The sequence below is a fragment of the Falco punctatus genome (genome assembly GCF_963210335.1).
Source record: "Falco punctatus genome assembly, chromosome: 6".
Lineage (NCBI taxonomy): Eukaryota > Metazoa > Chordata > Aves > Falconiformes > Falconidae > Falco > Falco punctatus.
This window is the reverse complement of record NC_137585.1, coordinates 34521622-34543329: the sequence shown is the minus strand read 5'-3', so window position 1 is coordinate 34543329 and position 21708 is coordinate 34521622. Positions and strand designations below refer to the sequence as shown.

Below are 21708 nucleotides of genomic sequence, written 5' to 3'. Positions count from 1 at the left end.
AATTAAATCCCTTTCTAGAAACTGCTCAGGCAAAGAGATGAAGAAAACAGAGAAAGAGCAAGGAGAGCTCTGAGCAGAATGGGGGTGGTTGTTGTAATGATTTTTTTTCCTCTAGAGAAGAAAGGGAAATGTGATTAAATTGGGAGCAAGCCTTGCCAATCAAAGTACCTGAGGGTTTATTCTTAAGAATCTCCTTACAGTATCATGTCTTGTCTTCAAGCAGTTTTGAATGTACAATAAATCTCTGAATTCTTCCCATTTTATTAGGTCTGGAAGCCATCATTGCTTCACATTAGGCTTGTCAAACATTTGCACACAAGCCCCTCTAACTTTGAATAGAGAGTTGTAACACATTGGCAGACTGCAAAAGACAGCAGGGCTTTATCTTTCCAAGACCACCAGGTAACAAGGTAATAATTTCCCTCAAGGACAAGAGCAGTCGCTGGTGCTGAATAGCAAATCAGACAGTGTTCAGCTCATTATCTTGCTCGGGCACAGTTCTGGTGCAAGGCTGGTGTCTGAATCCAATGCTGTCCTCTTGTAGATCATACAACTTGCACAGGCACTCCCTCTTCAATATAGGTCTGTGAGCAAGTTCAGTCCATGCATCTTCAGCATCCGATGCCAGGGGAACCCTTAGGGACTTGCACTGGCACATTTTCATACTAGAAGTCAGTGATGTCCCTACAGACCCGGGCAGAGAACACTTGCATGCGATACAGGATCTGGTGCCTGGTGTGTGAATCTCAGTTCCTGAAGAAGACAGATGTCCTTTATGCCCCTTTCTCAGCTGTGGAAATTGAGATGCAGAGAGGATGTGAGAGCTGTAGAAATACGTCGATAGCCCCACGGGTACACCACCTTCATTCCAGTTCACACTGGTGAGTTTTCTATCACAGATGTGCCAGGCTATGGCCATCTGCATACACAAACGTCATGATTCAGCCAACGGAGATCACTTGCCAGTCTGCTGTGGCTCAAACACCTGCTGTGCCTCACATGCTATATCCACAGGCTCACTCAAGGGCATGAGTACTGGCCTTCCTTCATGTTGCTGAGCCCAAGGAGGGACACAGAGTGCCAGGCCCAGGGTGACAGCCCAGGTCTCCATGAGTGTCTCTAGGGAGGGACTTTGGGTCTGAGCAGCCCTTGTGGAACCCAAGCACCCATCAGGGAGGCAGACACCCACACCTAGGAGCTCTCTTAAGCCTTGAGTCTGCTGCATGGACTCCAGCCCTTCAGATCAAAGTCCTGACACTGTCTAGTTCAACCCAAACATCATGATGAGCCGGGGCTCAGGTCCTGACTGATGGCATCTCCTGACTGTCCTGTGTTCATGCTCACAAGCTCATAGCTGTATGTTCACAGCCAGGCAGGCTGAGAGTGAAACTGATCAAAAGTAGTATGCTTTCCCTCCCACCCTTGTTTCCCCACTTCTCTGGGCCTGTGACCATCACCATCAGGGAGTGAAAGTGAACACCTCCTCCATCCCCTCCCACCTGTGGCCCCAGACATACCACAGGCAAGAGTGCCTGGAAATGCCTCAGCTTTCTAGCACTTTTATCCATGTTCTTCCTTAGTCTGCAGGGGTAGGGAATCCCTGAATTTGAACATTTTGTGTTTTCATGTGTATACTTGAAGTCTTCTGCTTTTATCAGGCAGATCTATCAGGACACTCTCTGTGGGACAGAAGTTGGAAGGGAAGAAACAGGAATATCACCTGCTGTGTAGGTGGGCTTAACGCTGCACAGCGTGGCTACTCCATTGTGGTTCCTGATCCCAGAACTTAAACTCCATTGCTTAAAAGCCTCTCCACTTAAACACGGTGATGGAGATTAGCCTGAGGGCAGTGTTTAGCCTACAGCAGCAATATCCCTAGGGATGCTGGAGAAGGGGGAAAAAACCCACCTCTTTAACATCTGCCCGAGCTTGCCATTTTGATACAAAACAAAACCTCTTTTAGACTGGTAATGTGAACAAATTCAATAAAGAGATCACTAATAGACTAAACAGTGTTCCTCGTGGGGCCATTTTTGCAGACTTTTTTCGGAGTAGAACCACAATTTAAGAGGAAAATAATGGCAGATGTAGAACAACATTGTAGTTTTGAGAAGTGCACTTATATGAATGGCAGGAAGTTCAATGTAAAGGTTATAGTTAAAACAACATTATTTGGAAAGTACCAAATATAACCTACAGAGCATCTAGAGATCTTCACAGCGTATCCTGTCAGAAAGCAAACTTTGGTGGCCATCAGGGCATCTCTGCTCTCATCCCCTCATGTCCTGCTGTCTCTGCACCCTTACCGTTGCTCCACTCCAGAGCACCATGGGGACAGGACACCGGGATGGATCTACGGACCCCTCTACTAAACTCACCCCTGGTGAGCTGGGTGGTTTGTAAACCACAGGCAAAGCATCCCAGTAAGCCTGGGACTCCAGCCCCAGTTGAGAGCCAGCAGAGGGAAGAGATGTGCCTAGCCTAACCACAGCTGATGAATTGATGAATTGTGGGATAATCTGACACCATGCAATACTTTTGCACTTTACGCTTCTTCACTCTCTCTGTTCTTGTGTTCACCTCCACCATTCTGTGGAGACTCTCTCTGCGGAGTGGACACGCAACTGAAAATGGAAAGTTTCAGCAGCATTGCTCTTCTTTAATGAAAGCAGAGCAAGGAGGAAAAGATGAGCCTGTGCGTAAGCACCTGCCACAGCCTTGACGATTTTTAAAACTTACATTACTCCTGAAACACCACCCTGGCCCAAACAGGGCCTTTAACCAAACCTCCAACACCACACTTACCTGCTGCTTTAACACTGAACTACAACACTGACTAGTGAGTTCACTCATCTCAGTCACCATTATGGGGACAGGAAGGTAATCGCAAGAACACCTCGCATGTGTTGCTGATAGTGTGGTTTTGTTTGGCTTGCCACATTACAAATGGCACCATTCCTAACTATGTCAGAGTACAAAGGTTAAAAAGTGCCACATTCTCAGTAGCACAACAGCCTGGGCAATCAAGTCTGAAAACCATGCTGAAAGTGTATTTATCTGTAGCAGATGGGATCTGGACACCATCATGGTGTCACACCTGCACAGAAAACCCTTTCTTACTTATGCCATGCAGTTGTTGCTTAGTACATTTTTAAACTGTTTCCAATGGAAATTAAACATGCTGAGGAGTCTGTGTCTCTACACATCAGTGTTTGGTTGTCTGTTAGCTGATCCATCAGATCATTCCCCCTCCCTCCATGATTTTAGGAAAGTCAATCTAAGCCAGTTACACTTGACAAAGTACTACTGGTAAGCAAAGGTGGCTGGACAGAGGAGAGCTGGGTCTCCGTTAGGACCCTCATTGGGAAAGTCTTTGATGTAACATCAGTCCTTACTAGATATCAAAAACTCTGCACGAGAATCTATCACAGAGACCCAACTATAGAAAAAACAGTCTCCAATGAACTGGCTAATGAGATAAATCCTTGTTTTCAATGGCAGCAGCTACTTACCTTCTCTAGGGTCTAATCTACATGTTAAGTTTTCTTCTTACACTATTTCAGATACCACAGTGTACAGCCAACCTCATCTGATTCTTACACATTAAAAACAATAAGAAAAAAAAAGAATCAGTGGGGTTTCTTTTTTCCTTTGATAAGCTGAACCATTTAAAAATGGGTGCTTTGTGCTCTTGCTTTCCCAAAGTGATCTCTGGTCTGAAGGAGGGCACAGATTTCTCAGTCTGAAGGACAAACGGGAAAAATGATGGTTAACATGAGTACTCCATTGCAGCTGCAGAGTTGGTGCTAGTTACCAAGTTAGTTAGACCAAGAAGTTACTCACAGAGAACTTCACTGCTTCAGTCAAGGACTTCTGTGCCAGAATAAGCTGCATTCATTTTAAGAGTTCCTGGGAAAGGCGGGCTGTGGCCTGAGGATAATGCTATTACAGCTCCACCCTGGTGGGAGCCCCTAAGGTGCAACTACCACAGCCAATGATTACCAGAGCAGAAGAACATGCAAGCCCATCCCCTCTGCTGCTTCTCTTTCAGTGAGACTGGCTGGTCAGATTCCCCTGTTGCCCTCACAAAGGGTGGCCATAACAAGAGTCTTCAGATGACTAGCAAGAGCGTCCAAGTGACAACTCTCAGACTCCTGGTCCATGTCATGCATGTTGAGGAAAGAGGTGTTGCACCCCAGACCGCTGGCTGAGTGCTTGATGCTGGATTAACTGCAATGGTCTCCCAGAAATGGCTGTGTGGATCCACTATTGCAACTTCCTTCAAAATGGTTCAGCCCATGCCTTCAAATCACTCTTTTGCTCTAACACTATTTCTTTTTGTGATCTAATATCTTCTGAGATGCAGACTGTGGGGTGGTCTGCCTGTGGCTAAAAACTGATCCTCCTCCCACACCCTTTTTCCACTACCTGAAACCAAGATCCCTTTGTTGCTAAAGGAGGCCCTATCCTCCAGGTTTAATAAAGTTCTTATAAAGGAATTGCCTGCAGACTTGAGATTAGCTTCTGACAATATTTGGTCAGCAAAACCTGCTTGCTGGACCTGAGCTTGGGCCTTGAGTTGCTCTAGGGAAGAAAAGCAAGGAGCACAGGGCATGATGACCACCGTGTGTATAAAAGGAGATTCTCATCATCTGGCCCCACACCACTGGCCATCTTTGCGCCGTCCACACCAGACAGGAAACGTAATGTGCTGCACTTCAGAGAATTGTATTTGTGCATGGGAAAAGAGAGGTGAGCAGGGACCACATGCATATGTATGGCTATCTGTGAACCAGGCAACCACTGGGCTGTGGGTTTGCATTTGTGTGTCTGTCTTGTCTTGGGATGTGAAGACAAAGTGTTCTGGGGGAGACCTTTGTGCTGAAAGGATCTTCTAAAACTGAACATGCCCTGCAGGGCCTGTGAGGGGCTATCCATCTGTGGAGGTGATGGCACATGAAGCTTTGGAAGAAAGTGGACACCCCTGTATGGCCTGTTGAACGGACAAGTCATGCCAAAGAGGCACTGCAGCTACCACAGGGCAGTGTTGCTTATCCAGACTAGCTGCAAGGCTCTGGTTGAAGCAGGTGATTCTTCCTCTGTGAAGCCAGTGGGGTGCTCAGCCGGGTAGGGAGGCCGTGGGACACGTGTTCTTGTGGTGTCACACCATCTGCAAGTGTGAAGGCTGTGCCTCAAGCTTGCTCACACTCAGCACTGCCCTCGTTCCGCTCCTGCTCTGACCCAGGATGGATCCTCTGAAACTGGGGCAGTGATGTGGAGGCTGGTTTCATTCTGGTGTTGCTTAGGTCAATGACTCAAGTTATTTTCCACAAAGTGGTCCACGGTATTTCTACTGCAGTTTGACTCCTACCCCTGGTTTCAAAGTGATCTGTGCACGTGTGCAGACCCTGAGAGTGATATGAGTTTTCTGTTTGGGTTATTGAAAGAGGAAGCGATGGGTCTCTTGCCAGTGCCCCAAGAGGACAGGTCCTTCTCTCTCTCTCTTTTGCTTCCCAGCAATAGTTACAAACTGGTCCCAGTATATCTGAGCACTGTAAGCTAACACCTGATCCCTCCACCCTTGTTTCTGCACCTATTGCTTTACCAGCAGGAAGTAGGACGTGGTTTGGGGCTTTTTATTCTCGGCCTCACTAGCCCTTTCGATACTTCAGGGCCTCGTCTCAGTCTGACAAGGCAAGCAAGCAGCAGCTTCCTGTGCAAAGGTGAGAGGGAGAAGACAGAGACCACGCACGTACGAGAGGAACGGCTCTGCAGCAGAACTGCTGGGCTGGAAGCACCTCTCCTCTCATGCCAGCAGCGCTGGCTGACACCTGGACATGCACTGAACTAGGATATCCACCTCCCTCCCTGTTGCTTTTCCCCCTCCCTGTTCCCCTCTCTGTTTGGCGTCCAGCACCTGCTTCCATCCAACCCCACAACCTGGTCCTTGGGGACTCCCTTCATCTGGATCGCCGGGTGCCTGGAGCTGGAAGGTAAAGGGGGTGATGCCAGCTCTCTCCTACATGGGGGTGGCTGATCTGAAAAGCGTCTTGGAAGGAGTTTCAGTCTGACAAACTGAATCTCACCATTGGGGAGGGCTGAGCACGTATTTATCTGTCTCTCCACAGTCCTCTCAAATCATACCCCACATCTCACAACCATGCCGCCTGCTTTCTTTCTCTCTCTTTCTCTCCCCTTTGTCTGTTAATGTGTTGTCATCATGTTTTTTTTCCTCTGAACCTAATCTTTTATCACAAGGGGAATCAGTAATATGCCTCATGCCAGATCTTTATAAACCCTCTTTTCCCACTCCCCTGGCAGTCCCAGCAGAGTCCAGCAGGACTCTGTCTTGGTTTGCTCAGCTCTGCAGGGGCTGTGGGCTTGCTGAGAGGTGAGGATGATCCCTTCTCCTCTGGGAAGAGGCAGACCTTGAGGTATGGATGTCCAGGTGGGTGGGGAGAGGGGGAGGCTTGGATGAGAAGCCCATAAGCTCAGTCTGTCTGATCTGGAGCATGGTTGTACAGGCTTTGTTAGACAACGAGTCTCCCTGGGTACCACAGATGGATGAGAGATGCTGCAGAGTTTCCTAATTGCAAAGCTCAACTTTTCTGCTACACCTAAAAGCACAGCTCCTTCCAAGGCAGTGCAAGGTCTACTTGGCAAGGATGGTGCATGGTTTGTGTATGACTTTGTAATACTTTGTGATACAGTAAAGCCTTGTCTTTCCAGAACCTGGTAAACAACTTCTTCTCCCTATTTCCCCTCCTCTCCCAAACAAGCCATTCAAAATGTACCTCCTAAGCCATGAGCTCTGCACCTAACTTTTGTCAGTTACAGCTAGAGACTTCTCTTACTCAGCAAGCACCTAGTTATTTCAGACCTAGGGCTTACCAAAAAAAGAAGCTCTTCGAAGCACAAGCTGTATTCAACCGAGGCAGCACTCTCTACCTGAGTCAGCAAGCAGCCTGAAACAACACATGTGGACTGCTGTGCACTCACACACACATTTCCAGAAGGCATTACTCCTGTGCTGCACTGCAAATGGCTTCAGTGTTGAGCAAAGCAACCAAGGCAGGAAAACAATGAGGTGCTGAGGAAAAAGCACAGACTCCAGAGTGGCAGAAGTGTAAGCTTCTGGCTCTGGAAGATTGGCACTGGCATTGAGCCCTGCCCTAGGACAGTGGCTGCCTCCTATGAGATGACTTCTTCCTAATTTGCATTGCTGAGCTATGCTGGGGGGGCGTCTTCTCTCTTTCAGCGTGTCACCAGTACAGATGAAGCCCTCTCTGCTGCTTCTGTGTTACCTCTGGCTGTTCAGCTTCATGCCTCCCTCATGGACATCAGACTCGGCACAAGGTGAGAAGTGATTCCTTTCACCCAAGCCAGTTGGGCAAGCAGGGAGAGGGGTGACCCAGAGGGGGGGTGCGCCACAATGTGTTGCTGCACAATGCTAGTGTTGTAACACACAGCCAGAGGAGGCTGCAATAGTTACAGGTCTCCTATGAGCACATCAACCTCCAATGACATAGAGAAGCAAGTGGCTCTGCTTTTCTTTCTTGGAGACAGCTATCCAGCAGAGGAGTCTGTAGTTTGGGATGGGACAGAATTGTCTGGGGTGATGGTTAATGCCAAACATCATTACTAATCCAGCCACATTGCTGTCCATCTCTTCTCTGCTGACAGGCACCTCCAGCCTAACTTGTTGGTATGACTCACGAGCAGCTCTCTTTTGTGACTGGAACCCAGGCAGGGACCTGGTTGAAGCACCATGCCAGCTGGAGATTTTATCAAAGTTAGCTTTTTGTGACAGGTGGGTGACTGGAGTGGCTGAGGAAAGCCAATGTTTTGAATGAAAAGTCTCCCGGGAAGTTTATCACTTAACAAAATCGTAGGGTCCCTGTCCCCAGGCCAAGTATAGTGGAGTCACAGAACCAAGGGGCTTTGTCTTGAACTTAGCCTCCAACCCCATGTGGGCTTCTCACAGGTGCTGGCCACCATGCAGTGTTTGTCATCTGGTGGTCACCAACTGTCTAGCACAGCCCACCTTCCATCTCCATAGCTCTGCCTGTGCTTCGTTTTCCAAAAAGTCCCTTTTCCTTGGTAGCCAGCCTCTGGACTGAAAGGCATCTTCAATGGAAAAGGAGGATGTATAGAGATGGGGGCAGAGGAGGGTGGAATTAAAGTTATACAGAGGCCATTTGCTCATTGCCAGGATGAACTGGGATGTTGCACCCTGAGTAGCAAGAAACGGAGGAAAATATTGTTCCACTTTTCTCCCCTGGCCCTTTCATCTCTCCCAGTTCATGATGTTTTCCTCTCCACATGTCTCCCAGCAGAGGGGTAGGTGTGTGGCCAGTACTGCAGTGGAGGCTGGCTGAGTCTCTGTGGTGTCCCAGGATGACATCTCCAGCCTACCCCAGGGCCTTACTGGGTTCCTGTCATAAGGAGAGGCTCAGTGTGATTCTGGCAGCGGGTGGGTTGCTCCTGACTGTCACAGAGACACCTTCAATGCAGTGAGATGGGTAAATATATTCTGGGGCCTGGTGCATGGACCTAGAAACCCAAAAGGTTTATGTTGCTCCATGCATGTGAATCACAGAGACTGGGGCTGGAATCTGGGCTGGGTTTGGATCTGTGCTATTTCTTGGCCAGGGCTCTAGGACACCACCTCTCCCCAGCATCAGCAAGTCCCAGGCTTGATCTGACCTTACAGCTGGAGCAGGCAGCTCAGTCTGATACCCCTTAAGCTGCAACCCCATGGATGTTCTCCCACCCTGTCACCCCCTGTGCCATAGCTCAGCTTAGACTGTCTAGCCATACTTGTCAGAGGAGAAAAAAGTCATGGCGTAGTGCTGCCAAATGTGACATATGGTCCTGGCTGACTGGGATGTGATCTGGCTCAGAGGATACATCTCACTCAGTACTTGAGATCCTACAGGACTGACAGTGGCTTGAAGGAGACCTGTAAACCCTAATGGGGCTGAAACAGGCACCTGTCTTCTAGGGCTACATTGGCACAGTTGCAGGCAGCAGGTGTGTTTGGGCTTTGCATGCCCTCTGATATCAACAGGAAGCAGAGGAGGTAGTTTTGTGAAGACTTGGAAACTGGAAACCTGCTGTTATCTTTGGCTTGAAATAACTGGGATGCATTGAGACATTGATGCATTATGTGCCAGTACGTAAAATTTGTCTGAGTGATGCAGTGGGGAGAGAAAGTGGGATTACATCCTTGCTGTAACCTGTTCAGCAAATATGGTAGGATGCAAAATGTTTTGAAAGGCCTTTAGTGTTACATATAGTTCGACTAAATACAAAACAGGATCCCCATCTCACGGAAGTTCTCCTGCTTAAAACCCAGGTTATTTCCCTTTCCTGAAAAATTCAAGGAGCACTGTGAATTGCCCAAGGCAGAACACATGACAGGACTGAGGAGATGCATCAAGACCTTTGGCAAAAACAGTAATGTGAGTAATTAATCTGCAACATCCGCACTAATGACCAGGCGGAAAGAATTTGTGTGTGAATTTTGGGTGTATGAATGTGTGACATTGAAAAGCAATGTAAAAAGCCCAAACAGAGTCCCTGACTCCAGTTCTGGAGTTGGGCTTGATGTGTGTTGTCAATAGGCATTGCCCCTGTGGCTTCCTCTGTGGGAGGGTTTGGCTTCATTGGAACTAGGGAAATAATGGTCCCCCTGGTTTGAGCCCCTACAAAGGAAGACATTGAGATGCTGGAGCATGTCCAAAGAAGGGCAACAAAGCTGATGAAGGGTCTGGAGCACAAGTCTTATGAGGAGTGGCTGAGGGAACTGGCGTTGTTTAGTCTGGAGAAAAGGACACTCAGGGTACCTTATTGCTCTTAACACCTATCTGAAAGGAGGTTTTAGACAGGTGGCAGTAGGTCTCTTCTCCCATGTAACAAGTGATAGGACAAGAGGAAACAGCCTGAAGTTGCACCAGGGGAGGTTTAGATGGGATATTAGGAAAAAATTCTTCACTGGAAGGGTGGTCAAGCATTGGAACATGCTGCCCAGGAAGGAAGGTGGTAGAATCACTATCCCTGGAAGCTTTCAAAAAACATATGGATATGGTGCTTAGAGGCATGGTTTACTGGTGAACTTGTCAGTCCTGGGTTGATGATCTTAAAGGTCTTTTCCAACCTAAATGATTCTATGCTTCTATGCTTCTATGATTCTATGATTCTATGATTCTGTGACTGTGAGCTGGCCCGTGCTGTTCTGACATGTGCAGAAGAGGTGCAGGACACACAGATCACATGCACTGTCCCATGTCTCAGTTACCTGGGTTTGGCCCTAATCCCTTCCTCTGAGGAGGGATGGACACCACCAGCTCTGAGGTCACCTCTTGACCTCATTTTCCTTTAAGAGGTCAGTACTGTTTTCCTGATCATTAACTACTGTGAAGTCTGGTTAGATGTGTCAAATGCAAGGTGCAACAGCAACACATCACTGGAGAAAATGGTGATGCAAACCCTCTAGCTATTATTCTTTATTTAAATCATTCCTTTCTTAGATTCATTATGTACTTCTTTCAGTCATACCCAGAGTTACTGTAGTCCTTGTGTTTTCAAAAAAAGCCCCACCCAAATATGAGCTAATTCTCCTTACTGATAAAGTCACAACCAGTTCTAACAACAGACAAGCCTTCTTACATTTTGCTTATCATGTGCAAAGACAAATTGAAGGGTTTGTAAACTTCTCCAAAATCTTTTCTTTCTAATCAAGCTAATTTCCCTATTGCTTATTTAATACTATATGATGTATGTGGCCCTCTGGTATCATTGCATTTCAAGAGTAATATTTAATACTGATGTCATCTCAGTCTCACCAATGAACACAAAATGTTTTGGTATAAATATATTTTCTTAATAAATAACACTCATAGAAAGTAATTTTTCCTGCTTAGTCAGCATATATAGCAATACTAGCAAACTAGCATATCACAGTATTTTGTGCCCTTCTCCCCAATGAACAAAAAAACATCCAGCCACATGAAGTATAAATCTTTGGTTCCTCAGTCACCACTGAGGATTATGCCTTTCAGCCACAAATATTGTCCATGTTTGTTGTCAAGTATTCCTAAACCTCTTATACATAGGCAATGCTTAGAAATATGAATGCTTAGTGATGAACTTCGGTGTCACTAATGGTAAATTTTCCTTGCAGTCTCAGTGCTTCACCACTGCAGATCGTCTTACCATGTCTGTCCATTGCCAGATTGGAGAGAATAGGTCTATGCCTGCGCAAATAGAAGATTTCAATCCGCTTGCAAATAGTGAGTACTCCTCTGTCTTGCAGCCTCTGAAGCTTCCCCACAAAATAATAGCTAATTTCTCTTCCTCATCCACCCGTGTGCAACACCCACAGCTGATTTTAGACTTGTGTCTTTTCCTTGTCCCCTCTACAACTAAGACTGATGAACCATATTGACTCCTGACACTTGCACCTCTAAAACGCAGTGTCATGCCAGCCAATTCCCATCCTGTCCTGTACCTGGGACACTGTTAAATAAGAGTACTTTGCTAGGAGTCTTCAAACAGGCAATGACAGCTCAGCTGACCTCCTGAAAAATGCATGCTGCAAGGAGGGAAAGTCTAGCTGCTTTTCCCCTGCCCCTCCTACCAGATATGTGCTTCCACCCTCCTTTAAGCCAGCTTTGGTATGCACCAGTCTTTGCTGAAAGGGTTCAATCACTAATCCAGCAGAAAAACATCTGCTTGAGTAATTTTTTTGCTGGATGTGTGAGTTTACCTGGCTCAAGAAGACATCTGATAGAGCTGCTGCAAGGCATAACAAGGCATAGCTGGAGTCAGGGATTGGGAAGGATCAGCCTAGACAGTCTGTGTTAACTCCATCCCCTGTGGCTGCAGCTCTCTGAAAGAGCAGGCGGGAAGCAGCTGTCTGCCCAGCCGTGCTCCATTCCTGCCCACACAGCTGCCTTGTGGGTCACCCCTACAAGGTAGGATCCATGGCCATGTGGGATTGATTGCCCTGACCGCAGGGGCCACTCTCACAGGCTCACAGGAGGAGCTGACTGTAACATAGCCCAGAGACAACAGACCTTTTGCCATCTGACAGTGGGGAAGAAGGGGGAACAGAGCTCACTACACATTTCACGTGGCTGTGACTGGCTGGAATCTGTAAGCCCAGCCAAGACGCCAACCCTGCTGCAGTGGGGTTTGTCATAGAGTCCTGTTACGGACAGATAGTGTGGAGGTATCAGCCCTGCTCCTTCTTTCTTTCCAGTAAAGCTGAGGCCTCCAGGAAATCTTCAGCTGGTTAACAAAACTGAAAACATGTACAACTTAACGTGGAGCCTGGATATTTCCTCTCACTATTTGGAGGGGGAGCGGGAATACCAAGTGCGGTATCGAACCACGAGTCAGTCCTGGGAGGTGAGTACAGAGGGGGTACTGGGAGCTGTCACTGTACAAATCCTGGTCTCCTTTATGTCACCCAGGATTTGCTCCTGAGCCTCCCCTCAGGATGAAACCAGCTTTGGTGAAGCTGGAGAGCAGATGACACCCCCGAACCCTTTTATCTGTGTCACCTGATGCCAGTGTTTGGTGATGACATGGAGGCAGATGGGAATCCTATTTTACTTAGTGATGTCAAAAAGAAATCCAGACAGTTCCAGGACAGACCTGAAAGGGGAAAAAAAAGCAAAGCAGAGAAGAATTTTCCTCCAGGCTGAACAAGCAGCACACGAGGTGTAGGGAACTGAGACAGGTCCTCTCTGAGGAAGAGATGGGGATGTAAGGCTGTAAGACAGGATGTTGATGATGTTCTAATTTTGCCCTACTCCCAGGAGGCCAGGAACTTCACCATTGTGCAGGACCAGATGTGGGTGGTGTTTGAGAGCCTCTCACCCAACTTGAAATATGAGGCAGCTGTGCGTGCAAGGCCAAGTGCTTCAAGTACCTACAAAGGCGTGTGGAGCGACTGGAGCAAGACAATACTGTGGAGGACACATGCTGACCGTAAGGATCAGAGTCAGGCAGTCTGACTTGGAGGGGAAAATAGGGACTCAGGGGAAACAAAGAGAAGGGCCAAAGCAGGCTGAGAAACTGGAAGAAGATGAGGAGGGAGGATTGTGTTGACTGAAGAGCAATAGAAAGGTTGGAAACAATCTGTCCCTCCTAATCTGTTAGGTCACACTGGCTCAACAGGGCTTAAAAGCAAAGACTCCCTGACCCCAGCAGAACCCCTCTGACTTCCAGAAGCCAGGCAAAATCCACAAGATTTAAATCAGGGACTGCTTCCCCAGAGCAGTAAGGCCAGATGTCTGACCTGCAGAAGCAGTGCCCATGTTTCCCTTCTGCTGGGACTGGCATTTCCCAGGTGCTAATGCGGCCTGAGAACATAAATCAGGCTTTATAAAATGGCCCAGTTCATTGGAGCCATTGATCAGTGAAACACGGTGAAGGAGAGCGCTGAGCTCCTGAACACCTGAGCCTAGGAAGCAAAGTCGTGGGGAGAATGGAAGAGACATACACACATGTTAAGTCTCTTCCAAAAATGCCCACTGAGACTCACATCAGTCATTGCCATGAACCACAGCATGGAGGACACCTCCAGCGCTGAGAGACAGTGCCCTGAGCCGGTCTCTTCGGTGAGTCATTGGCTGCGGTCTCTGTCATTTCTTTTCCCAAAAATAAGCAGTTAGAGGTTATTCCTTCTCATGTCGCCCCCACTCTGGCTCCGCTCAGCCCCTCCCTGTTGTGCCTGGTGCTGGTATAAACACAAGAGCTATGTTTAGAAAGGGCAGTGTGTTGCCGTGGCGATCAAATTTTGACAGTGTGTGATGTCAGTGAATAGGATACAGCCGCAACCAGTTGTCATAGCAACCAAGACCCAAAGATAACCAGTGTACCAGAGGCAGAGGAGACAAAGTGATCTGAGTAGCATCTCAAGGACAGGCAAAGAAAGTATGTCCTAAAAATGTCTCCTCCTCCTTTTATTTTTTCTCTGCTCCCTCACGACTACTCCAGAGATGCTGTGCAGGCCCAGACTAAGGGACGTTAGGGGTGGAGGGAGATGAGGCGGCAGGCAGAGGAGACAGGCACCAGAATAGTAAGACCAAGCTAAGGTGCACTGGGAGATGTGTGTGAAAGAGACAGATTAAGAAAAGTTTGAGATGATGCCAGACAAGACTGATGAATGCTGGCAGCGCTGGCAATATGGGAACTCAGTCTCTTTCTCTTAATCCTACAAACCAAATAGTAAAATATGGTGGAAAGCTGTAACCTTCTTAGCTTCCTAAATCTTTCCTACACCTCTCCAGAGAAAGAAGCCCGCCCCTTGACCCCTAACCTTCTCCATCCTTGGTCCTCCTGCCTTCTCAAAGACCCATGAACCCCATGACTCTGTCTCCCCCTCTGACTCATAATGCTGTTTCAAGTCTCCAAACCCACTTAATCTGCTTTTAGGACTCCCTGATTTCCTTTGCAATGAGACAGACAGATTGATGGACACTTCAACCAGCAGGCTGTGGCACCTCATCTGTGGCAACCCCCAGCTGTGGTGCCATTATGCACAGGGATTTCAAGCTGCTCAGCACAAGCTATCTATTAAGCAATGCCAAGCGGACTCTGAAACTCCTATCAGCTCAAAGGCATCCTACATGAGACAGCAGAACTCATTTTCCTGACCTGTATATTATAATTTTCTATAATATTATAATATTTAGAAAATTATAATAAATGCTTTGTGTATTATAATTGTATATAATTGTATAATATTGTTTAAAATTATAATAAATGCCCACTTTTATCATCTTGAACAGCCATGGAAGGGCTGCAACTCCTGCCTCCAGAATCCTGGTTAAATTTTCACTGCAACTCCCGTGTTCTCTCTCATCTTGCAGAAACATCCCAGCCTTTCCTGCCAGCAATTATAGTGAGCACTTGCATCTTCGTGATCATTGGGACTGCCTGCCTTATTAACTTACGGACCCTGAAATGGTAAACGAGAATCAAGTTTTCCTCTCTGTTCCTCTCCTGTATCTTGCGTGTCTTCTCAAAACCTGAGTTATTTTTCACTTGGCATTAGTAGGATAGAGACTGACTTAAAAATATGGTTTATAGCCCAACCTTTTGAGGCTGACATCTGTCTGGGGATATGTATCACCACCCAAGATGATGTGGTTTCACCACTATCATAGTATTGTGCTGTGCTTCTGTGACCTGGTGCCATGCCCTGGCTGAATTAAAAGCAGCCACCTCAGCGCTTCTGTTGCTCAGGGTTAAAGTGGTGTTCCCTGGAAGAGATGCACCAAAACTGCCTCTTAAAAAGCAGGCCACTGGGTTGAGCGCTCCATCAGCAGAGAGGACCAAGCAAGCCCCGGTACTGCTGCCTTCTCATTTAAACATTCCAGTGAGAGCTCAGGCAGGACGTGGTGACATTTGGTCTGTGAGCAAAATTCCTGAGTAAGGAGTATAATTCTTCTTTTCCCTGGTCTGTGCAGTCCTGAAGTGTCTTATCACATGCTGGTAAACATCTACGTGATGCTTTAAAGATCTCTTTGCCAGCATTCCTACCCAGACACTGCTTTTATTCAGGACTGAAAGCATCTCACAAGGTGACCCCATGCAATAATACAGAGTGACTTGTCAGCACAGTGAGGTTAGAAATGGCCACAGGTTCTCTCATCTCAGGACAGGAGTAAAGAAGCAGGGTGCTGATGTTCATGGCAGGGAGCAAGGAGATGTTCATTCTTAGGGATGAGGCAGCAGAGACTGGATCAGCTCTGTAAGGAAAGAAGGAGAAGCATGTTGAAGCAAGATGGATACTGAGAAAGTCACTGGTCACTGTGTTTCACCTTGAGTCATAACACAAAGGTGAGAAAGTGCTAGCTATATAGCACAGAGAGAGATAAAAAGGCCTGCTTTCTCCACAGAGTATAATTAACCCGGGGGAACTGGATGGAGGATAATGCTGAGGTAAGATCCAAGGAAGGATTAGACATGCATGAATAAAAATAGCATCTGCAGTGATGTAAGGTAGTTTATATGCAAGAACTAGCAAATTCTGGTGCTTCAGAGAGTACACTGATTGCCTCCAGAAGTCAGGAGGGTCCTTCCTCAGAGCACTCTACAGCAAAGCTTCAGCAAAGAGCCGACAAGGTCAGCCAACCTCTCTGAGGGACTGAGAAGATTAGATCACTTCAGGGTGCCTCAGGATGACAACACACTGATTCCAGTGAAGTAGAGGCCTCCAGACTGATGCAAGGTGTACTCAGATGGCTTGCACAGCCAGTGTATCATAGCTATACCATGCAGCATCCTGCTAAGAGGGCAGAGCTGTGGCACAGCTTTGCCAGTGATGGTCCCGCTCAGGCCATGTGGTCCTCTGAGCTACTGTGTTGGCAGCAAAGCAAAGAGGGGGCAGCTCACAGCAGCTGAAGCCCAAGAGGGAACAGCGGAGACCTGCCCAGCTTGTCAGCATAACAGGGGCTAAGGGGCAGGTGGAGAAGTTAAGGTGACTGGCCGAGGCAGGGAAGAAACCATTGAACTCTTGGTTGGGCTTCCCCAGGGAAAAGGCTGAGGGCAGTGTGTTTTCCAATGCCAGGTTTAACTACCTCATCTCTGTATGTCTCATTCCTCACCTACTGTATCTCAGGCCACTCAAGTGCAAGGAGACCCCTCAGGCTTGTTTTATTCTAACTGTCCTCCACACCAGCGTTGTACCCGTGAGCTACGATGCTCTCTCCTACCCCCACCACACTGCCAGATGGGTCAGGATCAGTCCCTGCTTCATTCCTTCTTCTCATTCTCTTTTGTCAAGGTTTAAGAAAGTCCTGAAGATTCACATCCCAGACCCTGAGAAGTTCTTTCCCCCACTTGTTTCAGTTCATGGAGGTGACATTCAGGTATGGGACTGGGGATGAAGCCATGTGGTTATGAGGGAGAAATGAGGGAAAGGAGGGTGCAGCAGCACATGCCCAGGACAGATAGCCAGTTGTCAGACCTACATGTGCACACATGACACGTGCCTGTAGCACCAGCTGCTGGGTTCTGCGCTTGAGTTTTATTTTCTGACCTTCTAAAACCTGACATTCGACTGAGGCATGCCTAATTACAGAACCGAGAAACAGCAAACCACACAAACCTCAGCACCCTGCTCCCCTAATGGGGAGCCTGAAAGAAACCAAGGGACCCATGGGAGGGATCTTGGCCTCTCAGATCCCCTTCCACCCCACTTTGGTCCCATCCTACCTGCCCTTGTCTGCCCAGCTCTTCCCCTGATTTCTTGCTGTGTTCCCCTCCTCCTGGCTGCGAGCCTTTCCTCTGCTCCTAATGTGAATTGCCATCACGCTGGATGGCACTTAGCTGTTTTCTGTTCTTGTTGTCTCTTTCCCTTCTTTCTCCACCTCCACTTTCTCCCTTCCCCTAATCTCTCTGTGAGCATGGGCAGCTGCAAGAAGACAATTACCATTCAATGCAGTATTAAAGGGAGCGTCAGATGCAAGACGTGGGAGGTGATCTCAAGGGGCATCCGGCTTCAAGAAGGATGGAAACAAACTGCAGAGGGTCCAGAGGACAGCAGAGCTTGCGAAAAAGCCTAAATGTAAAAAACCTTAGAAAGCTTAAACTACAGGAGGAGAGGGGTGTGCAGCAGGCACTGAAGACACTTTCTCAGTGCAGAAGGAACTAGAAAAACTGGTTTACTGGCCATAAAGGCAATGAAGTTAGATGTTATTAAAATAAGTTGATTTTTAAGGATAATGATGCACTGAAGGATGTCACTCATGGTGAGTGTGGAAATCTAGGCACAAAGGACCTGGAAGAGCACTTTAGACAGGAAATCTGCATAGGGCCATGTAGATACCACAAACTGGGTAGCACCTAGGAATAGATTGCATGAGACACATCTCAGTATTGCTTTTCATATTTCCACCTTCATATCATCTTATGGTCTTGTATTTTATTTTTCTTCCTTTCTCTTTAATCCTCCATCTTCCATTCCCCACTCCAGAAATCTCAAAGCATAGGCTTCCAAGATCCACTCTTGATTTCAAATGACAGAAATGTATACTCTTCCTGAAAATCCTGCAGATGAGACATCATGAATGCGAATTTCCCTACCCACCATCTCCAGCTGCTCTTGCTTGGACAGTGAAAAGGTCACTTGATTGCTGCAGGCACTCAGGAGAAGAAAGCTTTGGTTCCTCACTGAGTGTTATACTATGGGCATAACAGTCTCTCTCCTGTGTTTTTTTCCTCACCAGAAATGGCTCTCCTCCCCATTCTCCACATCTTCCTACTGTGTGAACAGCATAACCCCAGAGATCTCCATGCTTGAGGTGATGCAGAAGAATGAGCAGGATTCCCAGTCTCTACTTTCCAAGGGAACCCTGACTCCTGACCCTCCCTTAGAAACCAGTGGGTACTCTGTATCCAGCTGCTTCACCAACCAAGGCTACTTCTTCTTCCACCTTCCCAACTCCTTTGAGATTGAACCCTGTCAGGTCTACTTCACCTATGAGCCTTTCACCCAAGAGGGCAGTGGCACTGAGGACAGCGAGTCTTACCATGGTCTCCCCTCCCCAGACCTCTGCACATTGGCAGAGAATATGCCTATGTTGTCACACAACTTCTTTCACTGCATCAAGGAAACTTGGGGCTTCCAAAACAGCTCCTTTGTGGGAGAGACAGAAGGTGAAGCTCAGCATGCCATGGCTATTTCTGGGGCACTCCAGTCAAGTGAAGGCACCTCACCACCAACAGTTCTGAAAAAGGATGAGAAGATGATGGACAAGGTAGCTTTACAACCTGCTGAGGATCTGTGCCAGCTGGAGACTGAATTTCCTGACCCACTGGACCTGCTTGACAGCAATACTACCGATGTAACAGAGGGGAGTGGGAAGGCAGGCCCTCCAACTGACCCCTGTACGCCAGCAGCACACGCTACCTCTTCTTTCTCTCAGCCTCCACCTCTAAGGCAAAGCCAGGATGAGGATCCATGCAGAACAGCTTTCTCCAACCAAGTCCCAAACACTGGTGCCTACCTTTCTCTGAGGGACCTCCAAAGCCAGTACAGCCATTGCTCTGTCTAGGATCTGCCTGGAGGAAACCCACAGGTGGGAAAGGTCTTCTCTGCAGGGAAGGCTAGACGGACCGTTTTTCTGTTCAGGACATGAATGTGACTTCAGCATCAAACCCATTGGGACTGTTCTTTAATGAGGCTGGAGACCACAGTTACCCTAGAGAGCTGCAAAACCAGAAAAGGGATAGGATAGACAAGGTGGAAATTCATGGATGGCTACACAGATAGCACTAGTTCCCAAGGTAAGGCATTAGTGAAACAGATCACTGGAAATGAGAGGGCATTTTGCATGGAGAATTGGGCTAGCGGACAGTAAAGCAACACGGATAGACACATTAAAGCTGTTCAGTGGCCACACAGCTAATGGAGATGTAGAAGCCTGATTCTTTGCTGTACAGGCCAACAGGGACTCACCTTCATAACTGAACCTGTTTCTCTGCTATTACTGGATCCTATGGCACAGAAACCCCTTCCCACAATGCTCAAGTGCCATCCCAAACCTCACCAGCTTGTTTTTTCCTTCCCAGTTCCTAGTGAATGCTGTGCCAGCACTTTCATGCTCTGCATCTTGGTGTAAAGTAGCACTCAGCTTTAAGGCCGAGCAGGGAGATGGTCTGTTTGCCTCATCCCAGCTTAAAAACCTCTAATGGGAGAGAGTCCTGAAGAGGTAGACATGAGATTTTGTGCAGGGGACAGTAGCACTGCCAGTCAGTGCTGGGGCTGGTGATGAAATAGATGAAGACATCTCCTCCTGATCGACCAAGGGTGGTTTTTCCTGTGATGTCCCCACTTCAGGTTTTAATCAGAGATTACATTCTGAGCTACTCAGTCCAGCTTCAGACTCGAGTCTTTAAGGTCAGCTCAGAGCTACAACTGTCAGCTGTCTAAGCAGTGCAGTGTAAAAAGAAATCCCCATTACTGGGTTAAAAATAGTGGGGAAATCCCCTCCCTCCCCCTTCTTTCCCCCAGGTCTGATGATGGCAGTAAAAAGAACATACACAATTTCCCATTCTTGTTGCAATATTTTTCATGAAATTGAAAACCTGTCTGCCCTACTGGCAAAATAGTTATTTGACTATGGTAACCTATTGCAGAATAGTTCATCCCACATCCTGTATTAGTGGAAAACATCGCAACGGTGCTGCCTATTCCTTCCATTGCTCAAGGGAAACCATTGCCTAATTAGCAGCAAAGATGTGGTGAATGAGCCCAGAAAACTAACCCACAAATCAGCACTCTTGATGAAAAGAAAATCTCAATCCCCTCACAAAGAATGGGGATCGTAAAGACTACTTCCCCTCCCCCCCCCCCCCCCCCCCCCCCCCATTTGCCGATCTGGGTTGAGAAAAAGCAGCACATCTCAGAAGAAAAGTGGCAAGGCAAAGGAAGACAAGCTGTTCTGGTTACATCCATCCCTGCATTTGACATTTGTACTGTCTGTCTGCTTTCCTGCCATATTTCGGGACTATTCAGAAGTGGGAAAATACCAGCCCTGTGCTAAAGATTTTTCTTCTAAGGGTTTTTATATCAAAAAGGTCAAGGATGTTGACCTTGTTGGTACTTCTGTCATCCCTGTGAGTATCACCCAGAACTAATTCTTCCCTGCCGCTGTCTGTACAAGTGTCAGACTTCCCCTTTGTCCTGGTCCCACACTGTTACCTGACCTTGCATTGCGCAGCCTGAATGCCATTATGAATCCCAGCTATGGGGTCACCCTCTGGCTTGTATTTCACCTCAAAAAAGCTGCTGAAAGTAGTTGAGCCTGCCTGCAGCTGAGAGGGCTGGGGGAGCTATACCTCTCCTCTCATCAGCTTCTTCACCACCTGCATCAAGCTGTGGACTGCTCCATTGTCTCCAGGAGACCACAGGTGAAGACCCTACAGCTTCCCAGATAAGGAAGCACAAGGCTTGCCCAGCTGTTTATTATATTTTGAGAATCTTCCCAGATGGACTTAAAAAAGAGACACTGAATCCCTGATGGGCAATTTGCTATCTTACACAGGCCAAGGATCCTTGTTGTACTGATGGTTATCCTGTCCCAGTATAGATCTTCATGAGCTTTTCAATTATCCTTGCTGCTAACATGAATACAAAAGAAAAACTTTGCCTCTTTGTAAATAAAAGATATATTAAGGAATGTACGGTGGTTTTATGTCCTTTGGGGTGGGGGAAAGGGATTAACAGCTTTTCTAAATAGGATCCTAGGGAAAGTTTTGCTTGGACCAATGTACCTTTGGCCCTTGTTCCTACTCCCTTCCCCAAACGACTCAGGTACCTAAAACAGAAAGCCAAGTTGGAGGTGATCCTGCTGCAGGACCCTGAGGACCATCCTGGTGGGTCAGTATTTTTCCACTCCCTTGTGAAAATGACGACAGCTTTCAAGCTGTCAAACTGCTAGCACTCAGCCATGCTGGGCGTGAATGTGTGACACACTGCGGCAGGAAGTGCTCAACATCAGATCTGTCGATAACTGGACCTTTCTTCCAGGAAGACAAGGTCATGTGGTCTTGTATGTGAGTAACTCAGGTTGTGACTACCGAAGGCATAACACTCTCAGTGATATGGGGCCCTTTCTCCACTAGGTCCCCCAAGAGCTCTTTGGAAATGTCACATGTGGAGCGGTCCCCTCTCAAGCTAACATG

General features: G+C 47.5%; 1 protein-coding gene across 2 annotated transcripts; it reads left to right on the top strand.

Moving 5' to 3' along the window:
- The first annotated feature begins 4611 nt into the window (after positions 1 to 4611).
- Positions 4612 to 21203, top strand: IL2RB (interleukin 2 receptor subunit beta). Of its 2 annotated transcripts, none has more exons than XM_080392969.1 (10): positions 4612 to 5723; positions 7259 to 7356; positions 7684 to 7810; positions 9359 to 9464; positions 11186 to 11294; positions 12266 to 12414; positions 12828 to 12999; positions 14886 to 14982; positions 16805 to 16889; positions 18249 to 21203. In XM_080392969.1, exons 2-10 carry the CDS (start codon positions 7275 to 7277, stop codon positions 19074 to 19076), a joined length of 1755 nt encoding a protein of 584 aa, XP_080249095.1. In that variant the 5' UTR covers positions 4612 to 5723; positions 7259 to 7274; the 3' UTR covers positions 19077 to 21203. The 2 variants fall into 2 exon arrangements, with proteins under 2 accessions (XP_080249095.1, XP_080249094.1); XM_080392968.1 differs by having other exon boundaries at positions 4612 to 5993.
- Positions 21204 to 21708: the final 505 nt, after the last annotated feature.

What these genes read in the sequence shown, in the direction of transcription:
- IL2RB (XM_080392968.1), top strand. Translation starts at nt 5,809, where the DNA reads ATGCCAGCAGCGCTGGCTGACACCTGGACATGCACTGAACTAGGATAT. An exon ending in GACATCAGACTCGGCACAAG is followed by an intron (nt 7,357 to 7,683) that starts GTGAGAAGTGAT and finishes CTCTGCTGACAG; the next exon opens with GCACCTCCAGCCTAACTTGT. An exon ending in TTTCAATCCGCTTGCAAATA is followed by an intron (nt 11,295 to 12,265) that starts GTGAGTACTCCT and finishes CTTTCTTTCCAG; the next exon opens with TAAAGCTGAGGCCTCCAGGA.